The sequence below is a fragment of the Columba livia genome, chromosome Z, assembly GCF_036013475.1.
Source record: "Columba livia isolate bColLiv1 breed racing homer chromosome Z, bColLiv1.pat.W.v2, whole genome shotgun sequence".
Lineage (NCBI taxonomy): Eukaryota > Metazoa > Chordata > Aves > Columbiformes > Columbidae > Columba > Columba livia.
Genome location: NC_088642.1, coordinates 42,056,929 through 42,083,638, shown reverse-complemented (window position 1 = coordinate 42,083,638; position 26,710 = coordinate 42,056,929). Strand labels below are relative to the sequence as shown.

The 26,710-nt window shown below is 47.0% G+C and overlaps 1 protein-coding gene across 8 annotated transcripts in view; it reads left to right on the top strand.

The window, feature by feature from the left end:
* SLC49A3 (solute carrier family 49 member 3) overlaps window positions 1-14,093 on the top strand; it is a 31,903-nt gene extending 17,810 nt beyond the window's left edge. For 3 of the 8 annotated variants that reach the window (XM_065045521.1, XM_065045516.1, XM_021296363.2), the window contains 7 exons: window positions 88-164; window positions 281-418; window positions 968-1,084; window positions 2,702-2,854; window positions 4,874-5,031; window positions 6,083-6,195; window positions 7,638-9,677. In XM_065045521.1, the coding sequence (XP_064901593.1) occupies window positions 88-164; window positions 281-418; window positions 968-1,084; window positions 2,702-2,854; window positions 4,874-5,031; window positions 6,083-6,195; window positions 7,638-7,792 (911 nt within the window). In that variant the 3' untranslated portion in view covers window positions 7,793-9,677. Of the gene's footprint in view, window positions 1-87; window positions 165-280; window positions 419-967; window positions 1,085-2,701; window positions 2,855-4,873; window positions 5,032-6,082; window positions 6,196-7,637; window positions 9,678-12,620 lie in introns of those variants that run through there. The other 5 variants (XM_065045517.1, XM_065045519.1, XM_065045518.1 and 2 more) reach the window with 5 other exon arrangements.
* Window positions 14,094-26,710: the final 12,617 nt, after the last annotated feature.

Here is a 26,710-nt window from a genome sequence, read left to right as displayed (position 1 = left end):
ATCTCTGGTGTTGACTGGCACTAGGGGTGGACACACGATTCTGACTGCTTGCCCGAAAAAATTGTCTCTCTGTTTGTTTCCTTCCAGCCAATCCCTTGGGTATTCTTATAGCAAACGTGCTGTCACCTGCACTAGTTCCTGAAGGAAAACACATCCCATTGATGGTAAATGAAAATTACTTTATCAGCCAGCTGGGCCAGTTGGGGTCCAGCTGATTTATTTATATTGAGGCAGTTGATCTGGAAATACTGGTAACATGTCTTTACTTTGTGTTGTGTAGCTGGGTGTTTATGCCATCCCATCCGTAACAGCCTGTGCTCTAGCAACTGTGGGGATTCATGAGAAGGTTCCTCCAACGCCTCCTTCAGTCAGTGCCACTAACTCGACTTCCCAGCCATTCCTTACAGGGCTCAAAATGGTAAGTGCTGCAGCACAGAGACAGACCAGTGCTGGAGTGAGTGGTGCAGCCCTGGCAGACAGGGATATGCTGGGAAATCTCTTGACAAAGCAGACTCTGAACTCCACTAAACTCTCCTCCTGAAGTAGACTAGGTTTCCTTCCTTCCTTGGGGTTTGGAAGCTCCTCACAGCAAAGCTGTTGGAGTTATCTGAGCATTCAGCTGTGGGTTGTCTGCAGGTTGGCTAGCTCAGACAGGCACACCTGGGCTCCTCCAAGAGGACCACACAACCTAAGCCTTCTGAGCAGATGTGGTAACAGGTAGGATAGCATATAGCAAAATGAAGGAGGTATTTGGACACTGAAGAGATCCTCCTTACATGGTACCGATTTTAACTTGTCCTCTGGCTGAACTGACAGGAGGAAGTCAAACTCCTCTAATGATCACAGGGTTGCACCGTCACCATTTCCAACTGAGGAGTCAGAGCTTCTGACCCTGAAGCCTACTGTCACGGCCAGGCCTTTTTTCCCCCTCCTCTTGTTTAAATGACACATTAATTTCTTTCTCTAGCTCCTGAGAAACAAGCCATACCTCATCCTGGCATTGTGTTTTGGAGGAGGAATTGGGATGTTCACCTGCTTTTCAGCTCTGCTAGAACAGATCCTTTGTGAAAAGGAATATTCAAATGTGAGTCTTCTTCCTTTCCTCCCCGTTGTCCACATCATGTATGATACAATCAAAATTATTTTCCCTGATAAAAGACTCAGAGCAAAATGAAGATAGTTGAATATGCTGTACTGTCTCATATCTTATTTGCTCACATTATCTAATATAGCTTAAGCAGTGCATTAATCTAGAACACAGTCAATCTCTCAGTATAATGGATGGTCTGCATTTTTGTTACTGCCCATGGCCAGCCTCCCATTTGTCAATTAAAATACTTTCCTCCTGAAGTACTCTTTGGGAAAAATAAGTGTTTTTGATAAGCCACTCCAGAGCAGTGATGTCTGTGCAGCCTTCTGACACCTTCTCCAGAACAGGATGGGGCCCAGGCAGGCCCTAGATTGAAGCTGAAGGCAGGCTGATGCAGCCACCTTTTCCTCTTTACACAGTCTTACATGAAGCCAGGGCAGCAGAGGAAGTCATAGGTACTGTGACAGCTGTTTCCCCATCTTTCCCAGGACCTCAGACACGTGCTGCTTTTCCAGCTGAGCAGTGTGTACCCAGCTGGTTCCTCCTGCTCTCTTTCCTGGCAATAGCATGGGGCCGCCCTGGTTCCTGCATTTTCCCTCAGGCTGGCAGAACTTCAGTCCTGCTGCTTGTATCGCCATGGAGGTCCCCATAAAACACCTCTCCAGCTGTTCTGTATGCACATCTACATGTCTGGTCTCTGTCCACTCCCTCTCAACTCCCAGGTCTGATATCTGGCTCAGTACTCCATAGCCAGCTCATATTTGCACACTCCTTTGGCATTTAACCGGAAACATTTTAAACTTTGCATCCTTGCTTTCTGGGCATCATGATGTTTTTGTCTTTGTGTGACTGGCTTGCCATGGCCCTTTAGTCCACAGAAGCTATTTCAGATAATCTTTCCTTCACTCTGCCCCTGAGGCTCTCAAAAATGTTTACCCAAATTTGTTAGAGCTTCCCTGCTCTCAGGATCTGTGTCTGCATTTGAATTCTTATGGAGCTGAAGAAGCAGGACAAGCAAAGATAGCCACTGCAGGCAACAGAGCAGATACCCTATCCTAACTACTGCTCACTGCCTTACTGAGACCCCCTTGCTACAGCCAGGTGATGCTGTCTCATCTAACACACTTTGGGGCTGCCAGCCTTGTGGAAGGCATTCTGACAGTGCAGGTTCCTGGTAAGAGGGCAGAAGCATGATTGTAAACAGAAGCAGATCTCAAGGCAGTTGAACCTGTTACCAGCAGTGTGGACAAGGCACTTGATTGCCCCTGGAGGAGCCAAGAACAGCCTCATGGCTGGACTGGAGCATTCAATGCCAGGGAACAGCTGCTGCCTCCCTGCACACCAGCCTCCCTTGCCAGATGTGCAAAGATTTGTTGTCCACTGAGACCTTGGGAGTGCTGTGACCCTGCTGTCCCTATGCACTTGTAGCAGCATCTGGGCCCTGTTATTTGCTACTCAGAGCCCCGTGCTGGCCTCAGCTATTGCAACGGGCAGGGAAGCTTTTCCTACCTCAGCAAGTGACACACTAGCAGCAGGCAGATTCATCAGTGACATTAAAACCTCTTTCCTAACTGCTCTGTTTGCTCAGTTACTTGTTCTTCTGCCCTCCAGGAATTTGCTGGCCTGAACGGTGCACTGTTTACAGTGTGTGGTTTGTTGGGTGCTTTCCTGTTAGGCCTGTATGTCGACCGGACAAGGAAGTTCATAGAGTCCACCAAGATTTGTTTCTGTCTGAGTGCACTTGCCAGCATCATGTTTGCAGTGGTGAGTTCTCCCGTGCATCGCACCATACCTGTGTGCTTAGTTCTGTTCCCATTCGATAAATCATCAATTCAAACCAAGGTCATTTGATGTCATAGTATTTATTAAGGCACGTGTTGTGCTTTGGGATTATCTCTTGGGCTAGGAAAATCTTAAAGAAAAACCCTTTACTGAGGATTTCACAATCATTGTGAAGCCTAAGGCAGACTGTTTCAGGATATAAGTAAATTGGCATAATTTTACTTCCTTACATTGAATCACCATTGTTTGTTTGCTGGCCCTGAGATCATGCTTTCCAAAAAGAAATGGAATTGCTAAATGTCCATCTTGCAAAAATAAACAAGAATGTCATAGTGTTCCCAACACCTGCCTTTAACTGTGGTGGCTGCCAGGAATGGAAGATTAGCAGAAAGGACCTGTTAATAGTTCTGCAGTATTACTCAAGGAAGACAAGGTAAGGGAGAATCAGAAAAGGGGGACACTGGAATAAAGCCAGGAGAGGAACACAGAACCTGGAGACTTAACAGCCATGGGGCTGGAGTGCAAGTACTGCACTCAAGCTTAGTCATTTGCCAGTGAGAGCCATCTCCCAGCAGGAATCTGAGCATGAGGCACAGGACTCCTAGCACTGCAGAGGACCCAGACTGGTGCAGGTCTCTGCTTTACCAACAGGCTTGTGCTGTGCATTTCTCCTCTGCTTTACCAACAGGCTTGTGCTGTGCATTTCTCCTCTATGTTGAAAAATCCAAACTTTAAATACAGTGTGATCACACCTCCCTGTTGGCCAAGATCCCAGTGATGTTAGCTCCACCATAATGAGACAAATGCAATGCCTTTCTCAGTGTAAGACAATGTGCCTAAAGCAGACCTTACATTTCCCCCTTTAATACTCTGACATTTGTTCGGGGGATGCTCTGAATACAAGTCAGCATGACTGGGATCAGGTAAAGCACAGAACAGGCAAGAGACTCTGTCAGGAGCAACGAGCAAAGCTTTCCATCCTCCCATTCCCTCTGTTCCCTTCACCCCATACAGATGAAATAGTACTTCAAAGTAGTAAACTGACACACATCCATTCAAACCTGCTTGATGCCATGATGCTTTAAACTTGGATTCTAGACACCAGAGTTTTCTTTGACTTTACCAGTTTAGCTGGGCCAGGCCTGCTACAGCCATGCCAGGACAGACATCTCATGCTACTCTGTGGGAATTTATTACATGGTTCAGAAGAAGGTACCAGCATTGTGGCTGCAGGATTTATGCCCTTGACTTTAATAGCATTGGCTGGACAAGGCCATGCTCTTTCCTCCACAATTAGGGACAAGGCTGTTCTCGGCACTAAACTAATGTCCAGGGTTTCTGAATGTTTCAAGTGTTTTTTTGTTTGTTATGTTTTGGGTTGGTTTTTTTTGTTTGGTTGGTTGGTTTTGTGTGTGTGTTTGTTTGCTTGTTTGTTTGTTTTAATTATTCTTCTTCTTGTTTGGGATTTTTTTTGTTGTAAAGCCCCGGTGTTACAAACATGAGTCTGACATGGTGTGGAATTGTATTTCTTATTACTGATCTGCAGCACCTAAGGAGTAGTTCTCTTTATCCGCGAGCTGCAGCAGCCCAGTGAATTCTCATATGTAACCCAATGCAAACAACCACTTCTGAAATGTTAGCTTGCATTGGGAGAAAAGTGTGTGTTTCACTTGGTGCTGGAGATATGCTGAGCATACTCCTGGTAAGTTACTGACCAGGAAGTCAGGTCACAGTAATATGACCACACCAATGCTTTTCAGGTAATTCTGCTGATCCTCTCTCCCCTTCCTTAAATTCAAAATATAAATCATGTAGCCATTTGTTGACTCTAAAGGGTTGGAGGTAAAAAGAGAGGTTTCAGGAACAGGTAGTGAAGGCATTGGTGAGAACCGTGACCCCTTGGGACTTCCTGGAGGTTATGGGTTCAGAGACTTTCTGTACAGCTGACACTGAGACTTTGGTTTTGGTTTTCTTTGGTTTGGTTTGGTTTTCTGCCTGCAGACTTCACGATTCAGACACCAGGCTGTCACGCTGGCTGTCACCAGCTCGCTCTTTGGTTTCTTCGGTTTTGCCATCTACCCCATTGCCATGGAGCTGGCTGTGGAGTGCTCCTACCCTGTGGGAGAGGGCACATCTACAGGTCTGATTTTTGTTGCAAGGTAAGGAGGTTAAATTGACAACTGAGCTTGGGTACACACACACACACGGCTGCAGATAAAGAAGAGTGTGGACATCACTCACTGCTAGCCATCCTGCTGAACTTCGTCCTGGTGTCCGTGAACATGACCATGGCCAGGAGGAAGCTGGCTGGCTAAAGCTAAAGGTTTTAAAGCAAGGACAAGTAGGGGGGGTTGGTGCAAGAAAAACAAGAAGGAAGATGAAAGTCTCCCTTGTTAGGCACAAAGCAGAATTTAATCATGCCCAGCATCACCTACTTTTGAAGCAGATGGGGGCTGAGAGGGGCCTGAGAGGTGCCTGAGAAGGGCACCAATTCCCACATCAGTCCAGGGACTTATCAGGTCTCAGTGCTCTACTGAGAGAGATAGGGCTGATCACTCACAGGGAAGATGGTCACAACAGATGGGTCAGTGACAGTCCTTCCAATGATCAATGTACATGCCTAGGGCTGGAACTGGACTGCTGCAGAAATGCCTTGTTGGAGTCCTAAGCAGTCCTAAGTAGTGATACATATGGCCTGGTGCCATGTGTGTGTGTCAGGTGAAGCTGAAGCAGCAAGAAACATAAGTCAAAAGACGGGCACTGCCTTTGAAGGCTGTTGTCTTACACTGGTTGTGGACTTTGTTGCTGCTGCCAGCCAACAATAAGGAGGAAGCTGAAGTCATAGCCTGACTTTCTCCCATCTGCAGTCCTGCAGTGAGAGGTATTTCCAAGTCTCTGCCCAAATCTCTGACTAGGCCTCAGCTCCTTGGCAGCTGTAGTTAACACCCACCCACCTCCAGAGGGAGTAAATAGTGGTCCTACCATGCTGGCCCCATGTCTGGGGATGTACTGAAAGGCTGACCTGGGTACCCTGTGAGCCAGGGCCAGTTAACCAAGCACCTGGGGCAGAGGAAGCTGACAGTAGCTTTTTCTGTCAGGACTCTGCCCCAGAGAGGGGTATCACTTTCTTCCTACTGGGGAATCTGAGCTTATCTGCAGCACTGATGAATCAGGCAGGTGCCATGACTGCATATTGGCTTCTCCCCACAGCCAGATTGAAGGCGTGATTTTAATGATTCTGCTACAAGCCCTCACTGTGCATGTTTCTGAGGATACATCCTCCACCTGTGCCCTTGACCAGGATGGAGCCCTGGACTGGACAAGTAAGTATGTCCTTTGGACATTATGCTGGGCACTTGATTGCACCCGATGTACACCCCTCTCCAGGTCTCACTGGGAGGGAGCTTGCAAGACTGATTCTTATCGTAGCATATTTCTTAGCCACATTTCCTAACCTGATAGTGCACTTCCTTGCTGCTCCTGCTAAACCAGACCTGCAAGATTGAAACAAGAAAACCTCTAAAATGGCATGAATGTTGCTGCTGGCTCCGGATTAAATTTTCCCTTATAGCCACCCCGGAGAGACATGAGCTTCAACAAGCTAGAAAGTAGCTGTTCTGAGAGGATGACACAGTCTATGTGGTACAGCCTGTGCTGCGTTTCAGTGTGGGAGGCCAAGACTGTAAGTGCATTTGCTGAAAGTTGCTTCCCTTGCTTCTGCACACACAGCTGCCTGGGTTTCTAACATGATGGTACAGCATTGTTCTGACTTATTACACATTTCCAAGTCAGTCAGGAGAAGAGAGAGCAACTGAGATGAACAGGAGCACAAATGTGTTTTCACTGCAGGCTAAACCCTGGTCTTGATCCTCTCAGCTGGTTCATATTTATGTAATGCTGACACAAAGTCCTCGGTACACACCACAACACAAACCTGCTTGGCTAAGCTGAAACTCCCCAGAATGATTTCCTGTAGCTGGCGAGGAACAAGGCTTCACAATAACTGCCCACCAAAAGTAATTTGAGTGTTTCATGTTTGAAAGCCCACAAGTCTCCTCCTTATCAGATCATAGCTGGATCTCCTGATTAGGTACCCACTCCTACTCACTTTGTGGTCTGATTAATACATGAAGGAGAATCTGTGGAGAAAGGCATGCAGGTGCCTATTTGAGACACTGCTGGAATAAAAATGTAACTACTTCCAGGCCTTGTTGCATAGCCTTTTAGATTGCCCTATTTACCTTTTCTTTTTTTTTCCAGAAAATGTTTATTTTAACACAAATTTTTCTTTAATCAAAGTTTATTCATTGTGAACCTTTCCTACACTTTGCTCTTGGATGATATAAGAAGAACCTGTGTGGACCTGCTCTCTTATGAAGCTCAAGTGTTTTGATTCAGACTTTTCTTGTAACTTTCTTCACAACCCCCCAACACACAAAGGTGTACACATACACAGAAACACACTCTCCCACAAACACACTATGTGCACCAGTGTAAGACGTCCAACCTGCGGGATCATGCAGGACAAGAGTCCTGGAAACCTTCCACATTTCACCCAAATCCTCTTTCTATGCTAGCATTAGGTGAGATGAGGTTTGGCTGCTACCAAACTGGCATTGCCCCACTGTGAGCTGCACACTGTCCTCAGGGTTCGCCCTTGGGAGGAGATCACCCAGGCTGTGCAGCTGCTGTGGAGTGGACCTCTAGACTTCTGCACTCATGAGGAGTAGTGAATTCACTATCTAAAAGTGTATATTCCTTGCAGATCCTGTACTGGTCCTGGCAGGCCTCTGCAGCGCTGTGGCTTGTTTCTACGTCATCTTCTTCCACACTGACTACAAGCGGCTCCATGCTGAGACAAATAGTGGCGATTTGGTCAACGCAGAAGATGCTGCAATAGCAGATGTTCCTGAAGCCTAACCAGGGGATGCCAGGGACCCAGTAAGGGAAGGACTTAGGCCTGTGGACAGGGACTATGACTGCAAATGCTCAGCTGGCACACTGGGATATCCAGTGTTGCACAACATATCCTGTTGTAGAACAAAACAGGGCTAGAGCAGAGTCACTGCAGCACTTTTGCTGTGCTTACCTCAATCTTGTATTTATTTGTGAGTCTTGGCTGTAAGAAAGGCTGTGCTGCCAGGAAGGTCAAAATGGGACTGGAGAACTCTGCAGGTAACAGGGATTTTTAGGTGACTTGATTCAAGCTAAAGAAATGTTGCAGAGGAGAGGAGCATCGTATTTCAACCATTTTTTTCATTCATGTTCTTGGATCAGGGGTGAAGCTTTCAGAGAGGTAGAAGCTGTGCCTGTCACAAATCTAGTGGAAAACTTCTGTTTAAGAGCTGTGCTTCCTGTATGGCGTAACAACTCTTCCACTCTAAGGCTGGAGCTAATTGTGCCTCTTAGGTAAAGCACAGTAGGAGCTGGTGCATCCTCCCATTACAGCAGGGAAGTGCAGGTATGTGATCTGTAATGCAAATCTGTCACAATGAGCCACTTTGTTCTCTCCTACAAACAGGAAAAGCCCTACCTGCAGTGCTGCCTGTGAAAGAAAATATTAAGAAGCAGAAGTTAAATACAGCAGTATTCCTCACCCTTCTGGTCCCCTGTCAGCTGCTGAGACATGCAGGATAAGCTTGTTTTACTTGGGCTTCTGTTGTTTCTCCACTTCTCCTGCAATTCCAGTGGTTTAAGTTTTCCACAAGAAAACGAACCTGCTGCTGTAAGATTAGGGTAGTGTAGCCTGCACAGGCCAGAGAATTGGCAAAGGGGACCACTTAGAGCAGGGGTGTCAAACTAATTTTCATGGGAGTCACGTCAGCCTCACGGTTGCCTTCAAAGGGCTGAATGTAATTTTAGGACTTGCAACTGTGACGCTGAAGTGGCCCCCCATGAAAATTAGTTTGACACCCCTGACTTAGAGAACACAGGGACCTGTTATAAGTTTCTGTAGATGACATGGGATTTTTGGGGAAGACCAAGTAAGAAACAACATCAACGAACATCTTGCAATTATCTCTGCAACTCACAGCTATTATTGAATGTTAGAAGACATGGTTAGTGACACAGAATATCCCAGTTGGAGTTCAGTTACCCTAGCAATTGCAATGGATGGATTTTTCATTTTACAGTACATCCACAGCAGTCCAGTGTCCTGCTTTGGGGTTCAGGTCTAGATGTGCAACCTGAGAACATTTTGCCCCCTAACATTTCAGTGACAAAAAAGTGAGATAGATGGGACTTGGTGATATTTCTTACCATGCATCATGCAAGGAACGTGAGTACTTGCTGATTAAGGGAATTTGATGCAAATTGGACCTGTGACTGGCTTTGTCCAGTCCAGCTAGAGGATGATCCCAAAGCCAAGTATGCATCTTCCCCGAGGAACACTGTACAGAGGAGCTCTCTCAATACCTGAATTCTCTTCCACATTAGCACATGGAAATCTCTCCCTTTGTAAAATGCCTAGCTACATCCTTCTAGGGAGCCTGCTAGTTCCTATAGCTCCTGCTTTGCTCTCACCAGTAAGCACTGGTGTTTGTCAAAAGGAGCAGGAAGGAAGTCTGAAACTGAGGTGAGACAATATCAGTTTTGACCTGTCAGAGAAATGAGATTAGCTGTCCTTTGCAAAACTAGCTGGTCAGTTCTGCAGCCCTGGACCTAATAAACCAAATAGATTAACAACAAATTTACCTGTCACTTCTGAGTCCTACTGTACTGGGAAGCAAGAAGCACTTGATACTTCATAATTTTATATATTTACAAATGTTTACACTTTCTAATAAAGAGTTGTTTAAGGAAAGAATAATCTCTTCTCACTACATCAAACTTTTGAAAGTATTTTAAAGATAGAAGGGTGAATCAGATCTGCCACATAGCACAAACCAAAGGTCTCCATATTGCCAGATGTGCATTGTTATCCTCAAAATGATGACACAAAGTGGTATCTCAGATCTTTAAAATGACAGTGTGAAATTACCTGTAGGTTAAACTAGTTGTAGGTTAAACTTAGCTCTATTTTGAAGGATAGGTTAAAGAAGTGAGGAAACACTGCTAGCAAATGTCTCCAAAATCTGTTCTTGCCCTGGTCAGAGTCTGCTTTGCATCAGCTAAGACACTTTTATCTTTATCCAACCATATAAAAGAGATTTGAAAGGGAACATTTTTCTCTCTACTAATGCATCAGACATATAGGTGTGTGAGGCTAATTCTCAATTCATCATGTGTAGTAGAGCAGGTTGTTCCTCCATTATACAGTTTCTTGTACCCTGGCAGTATGCCATAGAGGCATTATGGCACTGCTAACAGTGAGGCCAGGTAGCTTGCACAAATATCTACTTTGCACCATCAGTTGTTTTGGCTGGTTAACTTCACATTTTGTCTTTAGAACAAGAGAGATGCAAATTTCTGTGCTAGTCTGTAATTATCACCATAGCTGAAGTCGGCTTACTTGCTGTACACAGTTCTCAAGACTGCATAGTTCATCTCTCTTGCAGCTCACACTCAAGATGTACACTTCTCTGGAAAGCCTATGGAAAGCATAGAGCTGAAGTCTTAGCAGGACAGAGGGATTTTAATGTTAAGGCCTGCTGTGTTGTGGGGTGGACCCATGTACTCTCCCTGCCAAAACAGTGGTCTGGCTTTCTTAAAAAGCTGCCTGTGACCTCAGTAACCCCAGCAGAGGCTTCTGCCACAGGTCTGTAGCGGTCACTGGAAAACTGGTACTGCAAAAAGCCTCCTGCAAAGGTGAATGGTTCTGGATGTGGTCTGATCTCACTAGAGGCCACCTGATTTTGTAAAGCTAAAGAAGAGGAACATAATGGTCAGCCAACTGCCCCCATCACAGCTATGGATTCTAGAGAAACCCTCTGACACCCTGTGCACAGCTGGGTCCAAGACAACACTTCTGTTGCAAGAAATGTTCCTCTTGCAAAGCAGACAGTCTTGAGTCCCCTGGAGCAGCTCAGTCCAAACGCTTTCTACAGGACACTGTCACTGCCTGCCTCTAGAGCAACTCTGCTTCATGAGATACTCCTACAGGCTTCCTGCAGCCTCTCAGAAGAGCCAACTCTGCCCTCTTTCTGCAGCCTCCCTGGGGAATGCATGGTGCTGGCAGAGGAGGGTCAAGTTCACATGAGCCTGGAAGTGAGATATGCTGCAGTCTGATGACCAAGCATACCTTCTCTGTCCTGTTACTTACCAGACTTGTGTGTAAGTGACAGGAAGGCAAAAGGAGCAAGGGAGAAAAGTACACCCAAAGGTCCTCATGTGAGTACAGGTGCCTCATTAAAGACCTGTAGAGAGGCTCAGGTGACATCCTTTGTGCTGCCATGGGAAGAGTTGTCAGTGTCCAGGACTCCTATGCTGCACCTCTCACAAGGAGTGGTGGACATATAAAGCAAAGTCTGCATTGCCTCCACAGGTATTTGCACAAGAGCACAGGAAGGACTGTCTCTACAGAATTGGGTTACCCTGTTTGGATTTAGGGTGGAGGTCATATACACTGTAATTCCCCCCAAACCAAATGAAACTAACATTGCTGCTACCTTTTAAAGTACATATAAGCAGATTTGTCATCAAAATGTTAAAGAAAAAAATGGGGGAAACTTTAAGACAGAGATACCCTTTTTTTAAATTATTTTTTTCCTTCAAAATAAAGAAAATACTGTAGGAAAAAAACAAACTCACAAAAAAACAACCAACCAAACAAAAAAACAACCAACCAAAAATCCAAACCAACCAACCAACAAAAAAAACCAACCAAAACCAAACCCAAACAAAAAAAATCCCCAACCAACCAACGAAACCTGTGTAAAAAACATATAGATATAAAAATATTGCAGTGATTTGAGCTGGCAGTGGAAGGAACACATCATAAAAACCAAACAAACAAATTATGAAAATGGCTGGAGTAGACGTTCTATCAGATGCTATTTCCCATTTTTGGGACCATTGTACTCAAATATTTTTAGCCCTGGGCAAAAAGACTCAGTAAGCAGGACAGCTGGAATTTGAAAGTCAAAAGAAATTATATTTTGGGGCTACAGGAAACCTTATTGTGCCTCATGCCTTTCTGAATTTAAGATTATTTTTTCTTCCAGCCCCCAGAGCCCCAAGACCTGTTGTGCATTTCTCACCTTCATCTACACCTCTTTTTGAATCAAGTTTGTCACAAGGATATAATGACCTACCAGTGATAGCAAACTGTAATTTAGCTTTCTGGAGCTCTGTGAGGCTAGAGCTCCTCAGAGGAGCATAAAGCAGCAGCTAGTATGTCCAAGTCCTGCTTGGTACTACACAATCTAAATAAAATAAACACCAATAGCAATTAGTGCTTTAAAACTCAAATAAAATAAACAACAAAAGCAACTAGTGCTTTAAAACTCCCCAGGGAATTTTTATCAGATGTTTAAAACAAGTGGGCCTACTCTCAGTTGCAATGCGTTCACCTGTGTGCCTGGTTTGCAGACAGCTCCCTCAATAACTTTGGCTTAAGTCAGATGGTGCTATAGGGTGGAAGACAATATATATCAGAACCACATGTGCTGCAAATAAAACTATATTTCTTGGGAGGTTTTATGGAAAAGGACCTCAGAAGAGTGGTAGGAAAAATACTAACTAGCTGAAGCTTCTATTATAGTTCTTTCTGCCTGGATATGTTTCCCTCTGTGATCCTGCTTCAGGAACTCTGGGCTTTATTAACATATGATTGACTGTACTGACATTATTTATTTTGCTGTATCAGGTTCCTTTAATAGAAGAGAGTGATTTAATCAAGTGGATCTCCCTGGAGACAGAGCAAATAACACAGTATGCCTGGAGGAAGAAACTCTGTAGAACCTCGGATCTGCTTCATCCTGTCCATTCTGCCTATTCTCTTTTAGCTTCTCTTTTGAGCTAAAAGCTCCTTTCACCTCTTTCACATGCTTCCTTGTATGGAAAAATCTAGGAAGAACCACTTCCAATCACCAAAGCTCCACTTTAACGTTACTGCCACTCCTACTACCACCACTATCACTAATACTCCCCTCTGTACCCCTCTTTAGATATATTTTATCTTCCTTTTTCTTTTTTTCTTCTTCCTTTTCTTCCTTAGCCAGGCTGGTTCAATCACAGCCAAGGAACAACTGCTTTGGCCTTGGCAAAGGCATGATGTCCAGACCTATTGCTGGGGATGGCCCGGCTGTGAGAAGGAGGCTGGACTGAAGGTGCTCTGTCAGCAGCACATCTGTGATTCTACTTTCCTGCATGGGACGCAGCTGCAGAAAACAAGTGTGTGATTGACTCTAAGTAACTCAAGCAGCAAGAGACCCAGACTTCCAGGATCCCTCTTTGCAGCTTGCAAATGATGCCGAACAGTTCTAGCAGCAGACATGCCACATGTCCTATGGAGGGTGTCTGGTTGCGCCTGCCCCACCATGAGGTATGAACTCTCTAGGACATCTTAAGTTGGGTCAGGGTCTGGGTACTTTTGGGTCCAGTCGCATCCTGCAAGAGACTTTGTGTCTCACATCCTGCTTGGCATCTCCCCATTCAGAGATCTGTAACACAGTTAGGGAGCTGTGTAACCAAAGGAAAGGTTTGTGTTACCCATGAAATATAAATATGCTAATCAGGATATAAATAATATTAGCTTTTCTTAAATGCATGCATACTCAACTACTGTAACACAGACAGTATCCAAGAACTTTGTAACACTGTGATGGCATAGCTGGACACATTTTGTGTAGAAGTAATGTGAACCATGTAATCAGCAAAGGGTCAAAGATGGGTGCAGGTGCAGCAGGAATGTTTTCAACGAGCTAAATGTTGCCAGAAGATAAGCACAAGGAACTGCAACTGTAAGGAATAGAGGAGCCCTCCACGCAGCTTGAGGAAGGAAGCAATAACGTAAAAACATCAGGCATGCTGGAGGAAAATCAGAAGAGACAAGGCCAGCTCCTTTAAGTCCTGACCTCTCCTTAAGAGCTCTGGAGCCTCATCACCTTTCCCTCTGTGACAAGAAGCCACTCAGGACTGCAGGCAGCCATGCTAAAAAGATGGCATCAGATTTAATGGTACTCACAGCTTAAAGAGCACAGAGCTACAGACCCACAGGTGAGAAATGGAGGATGACCAATATTGTCTAAGAATTAATCATTAGCAAGAACTGTGTTGTTAAGGAATAGATCTTCAGTTCCTCAACTGACAGATAAATACACACATATCCAGCTATCAATCCTGCTTTGGTTTGGTTGGTTGACTTCTCACCTTCCTTGACAGGTTTACATGCCTCTTCCCTTGGGAGGTTGCTCCAGGACATGTTCTCAGGAAAGTGTGGGAAACCTGACAGCCTTCAATGGGTTTTCTCTGGCACTGAGGAAACACAGAGGAAAAGAAACTGTGAGAGGTTCTGTTGTGCCCGCTATACAGCCTCACCTTGGCCTACTTGCCAAGCAAGTTCTGAGGGTAAAGGTGGTGGTCCCTCCCAGGGGCTGTTGTTTCTGGGAGCATGTGGTATGCAAGGGACAGACATGGAGTGGCAGAAGAAGAGCTGCCAATGAGCAGTGCTTGGTGTCAGCACTGACAAGCCAAAGGCAATCAGGCTGGGGCTTGCTTATGTTGCCTGGACATCATGAAAGAGGCAGGCCTCAACCTCCCAGTGTCACCCAGGAAGAGGTGACCTCTTCTCCCGCAGCAGGGCAGAGCCTTTACCTGGGTCTCTGCTCCCCAAACAGACCTTCCTCCCTGAAGTGGTGGCCTCACAGGGGTGTGGGAGCTTACAGGTTAGTGTACTGAAGGTCTTTGAGGACTTTGGCTTCCTGAGCAGTCCCACCAGCAAGCCTGTAAAGGAGCAGAGAAGGCAATCAAAAGCTGTTCCTCTACTGACAGTCCCCAGGCTTTCCTGGGCTTCCTCATTCTATCATGGTGTAGGCCACTCCTATGGCCAAAGCAGCAGCCCTTCTGTTCAGATGGACTGTCCTTGCATCTTCTCTGCTTCTCCTTCCCCTCCCTGACCAGCAGTCTTCATCCCTATGGCCCATGCTTGCCCTCAGTAAGGGCAGGCAGCACTTCCTACCTATTCTGATGTGATGCCTCTTGTCTGCACCAAGAACATAGATTGTGCACCCCCTGCACAATTCCATTGATCCTCCACATATAGCAGGGATGGTAGATGCTGTGCAGTTTAGGAAGCTCATTTCCCAGCCTCCCCCAAAATGAGTGCCATGACACCTTGCTTTGGAGGATGAAGACTTAAATAAAATAGAGCAAGTAATTTCAATATCCTGTAGTAGCTGCATTTCCTGTGGGCAAGACAGTGCTTTTATTAAGTCAAGGGCATGCCTATCGCCAGACAGAAAGCAGGAGGACAGCTGCCTCCAATGGCTGAAGGTGAATACAGCTCTCTGAACTGCAATATCTCTGAAGCTGTGCCCACCGGTGAATGCCTTCTTTATTAAAGAAATTATAAAAAAAACTCCAAACCTAAACCAGAAAAATATGGCCAAAACTACGGTCTATGTTTTACTACTGTGGGGAAGTGAGGGGAGCAGAGGAGGAGGAAAAGAGGAGGAGAAGGTGCTGCTCCCCAGTCATACAATTGGCTGCAGGATCAGGCATCCTTGCTGTGGCCCACTTGGCTCTGCCCAAGTGGTCTCCCCTGCAGGGAGGTGTGATCGTATATCAAATTACAGAAAGGTTCCACAGAACCCTGCTTTGTGAAAAGTCTCTAAGGGCCACAAAGTTGGGTGTTCTGGGCTTTGGGGCAAGTTTGGGAGTGTTTGGTGTCTCTTGGGAAGGGTTTGCCAGTGTTTGGGGGCCCTGGGGCAGGATCTAGCAGCAGGGGCCACTTGGGATAGATTAGGGATTTGTGTTTGGGTTGCTCTGCGGCAGAGTTTGGACCTCATTGGTTGCAGCTGGGCAGAGTCTAGGGATTCATGACTTTAGGGTCCTGAAGCAAGTTATTGGCATGTTTCAGGACCCTGATGCCATGCTGTGAGGGGTTGCAAGTACTTGTGCAGGGTGTGGGGAGGCCTTGGAGAGCCCTGGGTAGGGTGTGGGTTGAGTTCCAGGAGGGCTTTGGGGGACCTAGGTTCTAGAGGTATTTGGTGCACTTGGGGCAGGTTTGTGGGGGTTTTGTGGCTCTGGGACAGAGCCTGTGTATCTTTGATGTGGGAAAAGTTAGAAGCAGGGTTTGTTTTGTGGCCTAGGAGTAGATTTTTGAGAATTGTGTGGGCATGTACTCAGGATTTGGGATTGTTCATGGTATGACGACAGCTTTGAGATAGGGCTTTGGATCTTTAAGGGTACTGAAGCAGGTTTTGGTGGTGCTTTGGAGCCCTTGGGCAGGACTGTCAGACACTGAGAATATTGGGGCACTGTGTGCTGCAAATGTGGTACTTGAAGCACACTTTGGTAGAGTTTTGGGGAAGCACTATGGTGCCCTGAAGCAGGGTGCCAGGGGTCTTTGGGAGAACTTGCACAGAGTTTAGTGGGGAATGGGAATGCTGAGACAAGATTCAGGGGTGTTTGGAAGAGACCTTAGGAGCCGGTAAAACTGTTGGGGTTTGTTTGTTTGTTTGTTGGTTTGGTTTGGTTGTGGGTTTTTTTGTTTTGTTTGTTCATTTTGTTTTTTGTTATAATTGTTGTGGTTTGGTTTTGGTTTTGTTTGTTTGTTTGTTTTTTCCAGCCCTGGGCCAGGTTTTAGGGTATTCAAGACATTTTGGCAAGCTTTGGGGAAACCTGGAACATGATTCGGGGCTGGAAAACATCTTTGGAAGACCTGAAGCAGGCTTTGGGGTGTTTGGGGGCCCTAGCACACTTTTGGAGATCTTTGGGGACTATTGGTCAGGGTTTGAGGGTCTCCAGTAGACCTGGAGATGGGTTTGAGGAGGGTCAACTGAAGGTATTTTTAGGTTCCTGGGGCACATTTTGAGAGCATGAGGTAGGTTTGGAGTCTTTAAGGTCACTTGGGGAGGGGGGCTTTCAGCATTGCTGAGAGATATTTTGGCAGTGTTTGGGGTCCTGTGGTCTACTAGGGGAGGTTTGGGGGAGATTTCTGAGCGTCTTGAAGATTTTCTTGGGGTCCTGGGGCAAATTTTGGGTTTTGAGGAAAATTAGACAAGGTACAGGGTCTTTTGGAGACAGCAAAAACTATAGCATATTTGGGGTTTGATAGAAGCTTCAGGACAGTGTTTGGACCCTTTAGCATAGCCTGGGAGATGTCTGAGAAGCTTGGAAGCAGGGTTTAGGGTACTTGGGGCTACTTGGGTCATTTCAGGTGGGTCTTTGGAGGCCTTTGGATTTGATTTGCTGGCCCAAGATTAAAGTTTCAGGATGTTTGGAGGAAGTCTTTGGGGACCTGAAGGCAGGACTTTGGGCATCCTAGTACAAGTTTGGGGTTGTTTGGTGGCTCCAGGGAGTGACCTGTGGGTGTTTTGTGGCCTAGAAGAAAGGTTTATTTGGTCTTTGTGGGAAATTGGGATCTGTAGGTATTTGGAGGAGGACTTTCAGGGTCTCAGAAACAAGAATTGGGATATTTTGGGGCTCTGGTGCAGGTTTGAGGAACTTTGGGGGCACTTGGGTAGGGTTTGAAGGTATTCATCGTATCTGCATGACGTTCTCTGAGGAGTGTTCAGAGCTATTTGGAGGCCTTGAAACAGGTTTTGGGAGTGTACTGTGGCAGAATTGGAGAACACTAGGAATACTCAAGTAGGATAGGGTAAATGAGGGGATCCTGCAGCAGGGTTTGGGGTGTTTTTGGCTTCTGGCATAGCGATGGGTGTGTCTAGGAGCATTTAGGTAGGGTGTGGAACCAGTTTTTTGGGAAGATTTGGACAGGGTGAAGGCATTGAAGTAGAGTTGGAGGTGTTTTGGAGACCTGCAGCAACACTGGGGTCTCTGAGGTTAGTTAGGTATGGATTTGAGACCCTGAAGGTGAATCTTTGATGAATGCAAGCTGAGGTTTGTGTATTTGGGGCCCTGGGGCTGGTTGGGGTTTTTCTGGGGGAAAGGGACTGGTTTAGGTGCATTCAGGGACCACCAAGTACCCTGAGGCAGGTGTGGGAGTCTTTTGAGGTTGAGATAAAGTACTGCAATGGGCTGGTTCCGTGCTTTTGGGACACATTCTGGGGCTGCCTCTCCCACCCCTGTGCTCCTGGTGGCGGCTGCCTCCACAGGCTGAAGACATCAAGATGCCTGCACCAGTGCCTCAAACCTGTCTCAGCGCCTCAACCCTGCCTCGCCCTCTGACCCTGTACCCAAGCTTCTCCTGCCACCGTGCGTGCTGTCACAGTCCCCGATGCCATGCAGGAACGGCCTTCAGGTATGCACAGTTACCAAGGCACGCGGAAGCAGCGAACACACTGTGAGCACACGTGACAGTCTGGCTGCTACACTGTGGGTAGTGCTAAGAGGAGCAAAATTATTTTAGAAACCCCTAGGCATAATGTAACAAGACCAGGCCTAATGTAACAGGAACTTAATAGAGAAAAAATAGCCCTATTATAGACTTGGCATGAGGCAAAGCGGGATGACCTTGGTTTGCAAGCTGGGAAAGTGGAATGTTCCACTAAATGAAAAAAGAGCTATGTGACTTCTACTGAGTAGTAGCACAAAATGACAATATGTACGGTCAAGAAACCAACTCTGGGGGCACCACGCTGCAAAGACCACCGGGGGCCACTGGAGAGCCTCGAATACCAAAGATGGACTTCCGGCAAAGGGTGGGATTATGTAAATAACTCACGTGTAATGCATGAACTAAGCAGTAGAAAATGGGTAATAAACACCAAAAAGCGTGAGTCATGCGTGCACTCGATTGAACAATCCTCCGACCGTCCGGAGGGCTGCAATAAAAGTACCTGCTTTTTAACACTTTCAAAGCAGCGTTAAGGAGTCTTTTTGCCAACTTTTCGGTGTCAGTCGCCCCGCCGAGAGAACCAAGTGACACCGCTGCCCGTCAAATAGACGGGGACAGACGCGCGCAGGGTTAGCCTCCCGTTCCGCGCATGCGCGGGGCTGTTCCCGCATTACTCGTTGCTGAGGGCAGGAGGACCGCGCATGCGGCTGGGCCGTGTCTGCAAAGCCGCCCACAAGGGGGGACCAGTGCGCATGCGCATCGACGCCTCTGGGTGCGGAGGATCCTGAGTAGTTGGAAATGTGGGCGGAGTGAGGACGCTGGGATCAGGAGTGGAAGGGAGGGACCAAAAGAGAAAAAGAGGCGGTGAGACAAGCAGGATAGGCAGAATGAAATAGCGACAAAGAATGGAGAAGTCAGTGAGGAGAGTAGAGCTGAACAAAAGGATAAAGAATCAAGTACTCTGAGGGCCTGGCAGAAGGAGAGGAGGAAAGGATAATTGGGATGTGACCAGAACAGAGAAACAGCATTTCACAGCGTGTGAAAACCACAGAGTATGACAGAGACAGAGAAAAAAAGGGATCAGAGACAGAGAATAAAAGGGATCAGAGACAGAGAATAAAAGGGATCAGAGACAGAGAAGAAGGGAGATGGAGAGCCAGAAAGAGGAACAGAGGGAAAGAGGGAGATGGACACTGAGATAGGGAAAGAAGTGTAGAGATGGAGAACAAGACAGATAAGAAGAGGAGATCCCCAGTCCTGGGGTCCGTCTAGAGCACATGTTCCTGGACTGTGTCTTAATGATACCGAAAAGTCAGCAAAAAGACTCCTTAACACTGTCTTGGAAGTGTTAAAAAGCAGGCAATTCTTTTCAGCAAGCCTGATGCAGGGAGGATCTTTCCTCTAATCAAGCGTGTAATAAATTTCGACTTAGTCTTGTAAGTAACAAAAGTTTTATTTTTAATCAAGCAATAAGCAAAGACAGCGCTGGGTGCGGCCTAGAGACCTCAGTCTCCCTTGCGGCACGCGCACACAGCTGATTCAGTTCTCTGGTTCTTATACTCCATCTCTGGTCCACAGCTTCCGGGTGTAACTTTTCACTCATGCTGAAGGCTCTCACGGTGTGCCTTGCATCATGTGAGGTTGACTACTGCGTAGCCAGTTTTGATCGCCTTACTTTGGTTACTTTTGAGGTAAATACCTCAAGCAGAACAAAGCAAGTAAGAACTAAAACAAACATCTCCTTGTTAGGTAAATACATCAAGCAGGACAAAGCAAGTAAGCATACAAACACTTCTCAGACCTCAAACAAACATCTCCAGGAGCTTTAATGAACAAACATTTCTCGGAACTACTTGTTACAAAGCGTGTGCATGGTGCACACTTTTTGGTATTTATTGCACACACCAATGGCATATTCATTCATTTCCACTGCTTAGTTCATGCATTAAACATAGATTTTTTTTTTTTTTTTTTTTACATAAACATGCTCTTTGTCAGAAGTCCTTTTTTGATATTTGAGGGTCTTCATCTGGGGTCTCTAGTGGCCCATGGTGGTCTTTGCAGCCTAGTACCCCTTGGATTACAAGGGTCTACTCCTTGACCTGGTTTCTTGAGCATGTGTGTTGTCATTTTGTACTACTACACAGCAAAAGTCACATAGCTCGCTCTTTATCTGGTGGAACATCCTGCTTGTCCAGCTTGTAAAACAAGCATATCCCGCTTTGCCTCATGTCCAGTCTCTATATAGCTATTGTTTCTCTATTAAGTTTCTGTTACATTATGGCTAGTCTTCTTATATTAGGCCTAGTTTGGTTTCTAAAAGGCTTTTATGACTCTTATCACTGGGGCTCACCAACCCCTCCAAACCAGGGAAAGGCCTCCTTTCCCTCATGACCACCTGACACAGTCATCAAGGGAAGCTGTCCCTCCAGCTACCCTTGGCAGGTGAGGACAGGGGGGAGTGATGAAGCCTGGGGACAGCATGGCCACTCAGAAAGTGATGCTACATCTTGGATACATTCCTCTCCCAGAGGTCAACAGAAAGCAGGGATGTTTTTTGGGCCCTGCCATGTGGGCAGGACAGCCAGGACTGACTCCAGGACAGGGCCTCTGCCCCCTACACTGCACAGCACTGGCCCCATGTTGGCCAGGCAGTACACAGACCCCTTATCCCCCGTAAGCCCCTGCCAGCTGGACCAGGGACCAGCAGTGCCTCCTCACCAGCTGTGTTTCTACTATCCAGAGTGGCGCAGACTCTAGCTACTCACCTCCTGCTCTGCTGCTTGCCACGGTCTACAGGGCTTGGTTGGATGATTGCCTCCATCGCCAGGGGGGGATTCATACTGCTACAAACACTACCTGGACCCATGCAGTACAGCTGCCTTGGCTAGCTGTGTTGGGCAAGAGGTACCCCATCCACACTCACTGCGCTTTTTCAGTTCTTTCACCTTGTCTCACAGGCGGGCTAGTTCATGATGATGTGTCTGGGAAAGAAAAGAGTTGAAATCCATGTGGCCACCACAGCCATCCTCCAAAACCTCCATGTCATTGTGCACCTCCCCATGCCCTTGGCCCATTGGTGTGGCCCTTCTCCACTTCTCTTGCTCCTCCAGCTGGAATGAGCACTATTTCTTGTGCAAAGCAGTGACCATACAGGCTGGAACCTAGGGACACCCAATGCTCTTCAAACCTAGCATTGTGCTAATTTACTATTTACCCCTCTGATCCATGGCTCAGGGACACCTAGTGGTGACTCAAAAGGCACAGGGAAGGGAAGTGATGGACCCTGGGACTGATGTCATCCTCTGCTATGCTGCTGGCTGGGGGTGCTGGGGTGCATGGCTCCACTGAGATCCTATCCCCTGCACTGCTGGCATGCATGCACTTCACCCTTGTACCTCGTCCAGCTTTTTCAGCCTAGTGGCTCCCTCCTTCACTGCCTGCAAGTGCTTCTACAGGAGAGGGAGGCAATAAGAGCACCAAACAGGGCATGGGGAGGTGGAGGAGAAAGAGGTGACATTCCCATGAGACCTCTACCTGGGAAGAGATCCTGAGGTTTCTCCTCATGCATCCTTTTGGGCATTGCCCTCACAGTTGGGTCTTCTCTCCCAGCCAGCTCTGCAGGCACTGGGGACAGGAAGAAGGACCCCTGGGCATAAGACAGGTGCTTCTCTCCACCTGTAGCTGTGGCAGCAGCTCCTCTAGCTTCCAGAGCTCGTGGTGCCTGCTCTGGTACTGCTGGGCCAGGTTGTGGCTCTGGGAGGTAGGGTGGGAGACGTGGGTGAGCTCCAGTCACTGCCCTGGCCAATGTACATGGGCTGGGGAGGGGACCTCAACCTCCCAGCCAGGCTCTGATGTAGTGGCCTGCACCTCTTGCTTCTCTTCCCACTGCGGGGCTAAAGAACAGAGCAGGAATGAAGTCTCAGAGCCTCATCCCCCAGGGATGAGGTGCCGCTGCACACCTGCCTAGCACTGCTGGAGTTCCTTGCTCCTAGCTTTTGTCATGTAGCTCTGTTCCATGTGCGTTTGCAGAGCTCAGGCAGCAGCTCCACTGCCACCTTGGTCATGCACTGGAGCCTCTCACCTGCAGGAAAGGAGAACCATGAGATCCCCAGTTCATGCAGTCCCTTCCATGACCATCTGCCTTCTTTCACACCAGCACTGAGGTCCCTCATTGCACACTTCCCCAGCCTACCGTGTCTCAACACCACTCAGGTCACCTCAGCCAGATCCTTGCTCCATCAGCCAGGCGTTTGCATGCTGCGGTGCCTTTCTGTCCTCCACAATCCCCAGTCTCACCAGCAAGGCCACTCAGCCTGCATGTGCCTGCCTGGTTGTGTCAGAGGGACCTCAGCACAGCCCTGCCATTTGCCTTCCTTGGAGAGGAGCTGAACCCAATGTGTAGGCTGAGCAGCTTGGCATGCATGGGCAAACCCTGACAATGTTACTAATGACCAATGCACTGCAGTGCACATCCACAACAGCACTTAACACCTTTGCCAGAGTTCCCAAAGCCACTCATAACACACCCAAACTACTCCCAGGGAAAAACAGCTTTATGGAAATTGAAAGCTCTCCTGAACATTCAAGACAGTCCTGTGTCTTTTCCAGGGAATCAAAGCAGAGGGTCTTGTACTTCCGCTTTTTCCTGGAGCCTGCAGTAGCTGACAAAAGCCAGCAGCTGCACTTGATATCACTGCCTTTAGTACAATTGCTTTCTTCATCCTCTCTCCTTGGTCTGCTATTAACTATGACTGTGGCTGACCCTCCCTTATCTGTGTTGACTGCCAGCCTCAGGTACTGGTGTTTGGCTTGGAAGTCAAGCCAGTGCTGAAAGGGCTGATTGGGGAAACTCAGCAGTGAGCTTTGGGAGGGGTGGTGGAAGAAGCAGAGCTGGCCCATCTGCAGGCACACCTGTCTGTAGAGGAGGGATGCCCAGTGCTGAATTTCCTGAGGTTTCTGCAGTGATCTATCCCAGTTTTTCATAGCGGGAAGTGACAGAGAAAGAAAATGTTTATCTCACAGCTCTTTGATGGAAACTCTTGGTTTCTATATTCATTTCATCTTCTTCTATAGCAGAGGGAAGCCGAGCAATAAACATAGCCAGAGCTGAGGGCCAGGTATGCATCCTTCCTGAGCAATCTCAACCAGAATATCCTTGTGTTATCATCTCTTGCAAAGCTTTTTGCAGTGACAGCACAGTTCAGATGAACAGGAGAGAGGAGGAGAAACACAGACTAGCACAATGAGCTAGCTCTTGCTGTTTCTTTCCTTGTCAGGAGCCTGTAGGCAGGTAACTGCACCTCCAGGCCTCTGCACTGATGACTAAGCCTTGTGACAAGGACCCAGCCTCCAGGTTGAGAGTGCAATAAGTTATGTGCTCTGCCTTGCAGCAACAGTGTCTACTCATGATTTTCAAAGAAGAAAACTTGTTTAAGGTTTATCCTGAGGTGCCAGCTACCTGGCCTACCAGGATCCCTGTGCAGAAGCTAGCCGTCACTGCTCACAGCCCAACTCCATGGCACCAGGACTGGCTCCCAGCCTCACTCTCCCCAAGCATGTGATACAAAAAGCATCTACAGGTACTTGTCCACCACTGCCTCCCAGGACCAGAGTCAGAAAGGATGATTTTTCAGTATGATTTTCTAGGCTCCAGGGTGTGTATTTGGTAGTAAGACATACTTATTTCTGCCCCCTGGCATGGTTAAATGGCTGTGGCACAAAGCAACACAGGCATTTCCAATTATAGCCTAATTTTGGAATATTTCCAATTGCAGCCTAATTTTGAAATGCAACTAAGAACTGAGAACTGCAGACAGCTCCTGGACTGCAAAGCCCCAGGATGCCAGCTGACTGCATTTGCAGGCTTAAAGTGGGAAAATGTAGAACCAGGTCTCCTGCCTGCAGGGAGCTATAACATTGGTAGATTTGCCATTCTTGCAGGACCAACCATCCCTTCAGCCCAGCCCCTAGTAAGTCAGCTTCAAAGTAGGGCTTCCTGACTCTGGGAGAGGAAGAGTAGTTTTCAGCCCTGTCACCAGTAGTGGACAATCCTGTTCTGGAGGTACCGTGCAAAAGTCATATGGGATGAAAGGCTCAAAGCATAGGAACAAAGGTTTAGCAATGGCTCCTGTTCTTCATATAAGGAAAACTACTAAAAGCAAGGGGGAACCTTCAGGCAGCAAAGGCTCTGTGCAGTGCAGCAGTATGAAGGACCACAAACTCTTCCAGGTGAAGTACAGAAACCATTGGCCACAACAACAGGAGGAACACCTTGCAACAGCAGAGTGCAGGGGGTAGAAAGGATGGTCACTGCACAGCCTCAGCATAGCAAATATTTATTTGGGGGTGGGTGGGAGTGTGGCAAACAGGAATGGAATGTGATTTACATAAAAACTCTCATGCTTGCAAACACCAAGTACCTAGCTATGGTGCACAAGAAGTCTTTACTGCCACCAGGCATGCATCAGGGCTCTGTCTCCAGATACAAAATGCCCCCTGGACAGGCTGGAGAGCTGGGCGGGGAATAACCTAATGAAATTTAACAAGGGAAAGTGTAGAGTCCTGCATCTGGGCAGGAACAACCCCAGGTTCCGGTATAGGTTGGGAAATTACATATTACAGAGCAGTGTAGGGGAAAGGGACCTGGGGGTCCTGGTGGACAACAGGATGACCATGAGCCAGCACTGTGCCCTTGTGGCCAGGAAGGCCAATGGCATCCTGGGGTGTATTAGAAGGGGGGTGATTAGTCGATTGAGAGAGGTCCTCCTTCCCCTCTACTCCGCCCTGGTGAGACCACATCTGGAATATTGTGTCCAGTTCTGGGACCCTCAGTTCCAGAAGGACAGGAAACTGCTGGAGAGGATCCAGCGTAGGGCAACGAAGATGATTAAGGGAGTGGAGCACCTCCCTTATGAAGAAAGGCTGAGGGAGCTGGGTCTCTTCAGTTTGGAGAAGAGGAGACTAAGGGGGGACCTTATTAATGTTTATAAATATATAAAGGGTGAGTGCCATGAGGATGAAGCCAGGCTCTTCTCGGTGGCAAACAATGATGGGACAAGGGGCAATGGGATCAAGCTGGAACACAAGAGGTTCCACTTAAATTTGAGAAAAAACTTCTTCTCAGTAAGGGTGATGGAGCACTGGAACAGGCTGCCCAGGGAGGTTGTGGAGTCTCCTTCTCTGGAGACATTCAAAACCCACCTGGACATGTTCCTGTGCGACATCACCTAGGCGTTCCTGCTCCAGCAGGGGGATTGGACTAGATGATCTTTTGAGGTCCCTTCCAATCCCAAACATACTGTGATACTGTGATACTGTGATGCATAAGGAATTAACAGGATTACTGCATCCAATGAGTTGCAGTCAATGGCGCAGTGTCCAAATGGAATTCAGTAACAAGAGGTGTCCCTCAGCAGTCTGCACTGGGACTGGTACTGTTCAATATATCTCTTAATAGCATAGATGGTGGGATTGAGTACACCCTCAGCAAGGTTGTGGATGACACCAAGCTGAGTGTAGCAGTTAATAGGCTTGAGGGACAGATGCCATTCAGAGGGACCTTGACAGGCTGCAGGAGTGGGCCAACGTGAACCTCATTAATTTCAACAAGACAAAGTGCAAGGTCCTGCACCTGGGGGCAATTCCCACTGTCAACACAGACTGGGGGATGAATGAGTGAATAGCATCCCTGCAGAGAAGGGAAGTTTCTAAGCTTGTGCCAGTGCCACTGAATGTTTATTGCTGTACAAACCTGTGTCCAGAGCAAATGCAATGAACAATACACCAATACCTACAATTCCTCAGCGCCTAATGCCAAGTGAAATCTCTTTACAGAACTGGTGCTAAAACACTGTCTCTGTACCCTCCTCAGCATTGAATGCCAAATGAGTGTTGGAGAGCACAGCCCTGGGCAGCAGAGAGCTCTGCCTGCCAGAAGAGACAGCATTTACTGTTTCCTTGCTACTGGATCAGCCTGCTCTGTAGAGCATGGAATTATGATGCAGTTATGGAGGACAGAGCTCTAAATTTTTCCAGACTTCCTCTGTCAGAATGCAGAAAACCCTTAGGGAGGCTTCTGTAGATATGATTCAATGTGGATGTGTCAGAATCTGTTGTATTATGTACTTGTTTTAGCAATATCAGGTTTGGAGTCCATTTGTTTGCCCAGATGTTTTCAATATAATAAGTAGTGTAATTTTCAGCAAATTATTTGTGTTTGTTTATGATTATATGAATATTCCTATTGTGGAGTTTGATAAGTCAGTGGGACCAGAGTACTTATTGCAAGATTAAGTTCTCCACTTCTAATGCATTAACAGAGCAGTCTGCTCTGATCTCTTCATAAAACTTTTAAGTTGGTTTTTTTTTTTTTTTTTTTTTTTTTTACTTTTGGATTGCTTTTAAACAAATCTGTACTTAATCTAGACTTACACATTTTAAAGAATCTATAATGTAGCAGCAAATGATATATTTTAGTTTTTAAAAGAGTCCAT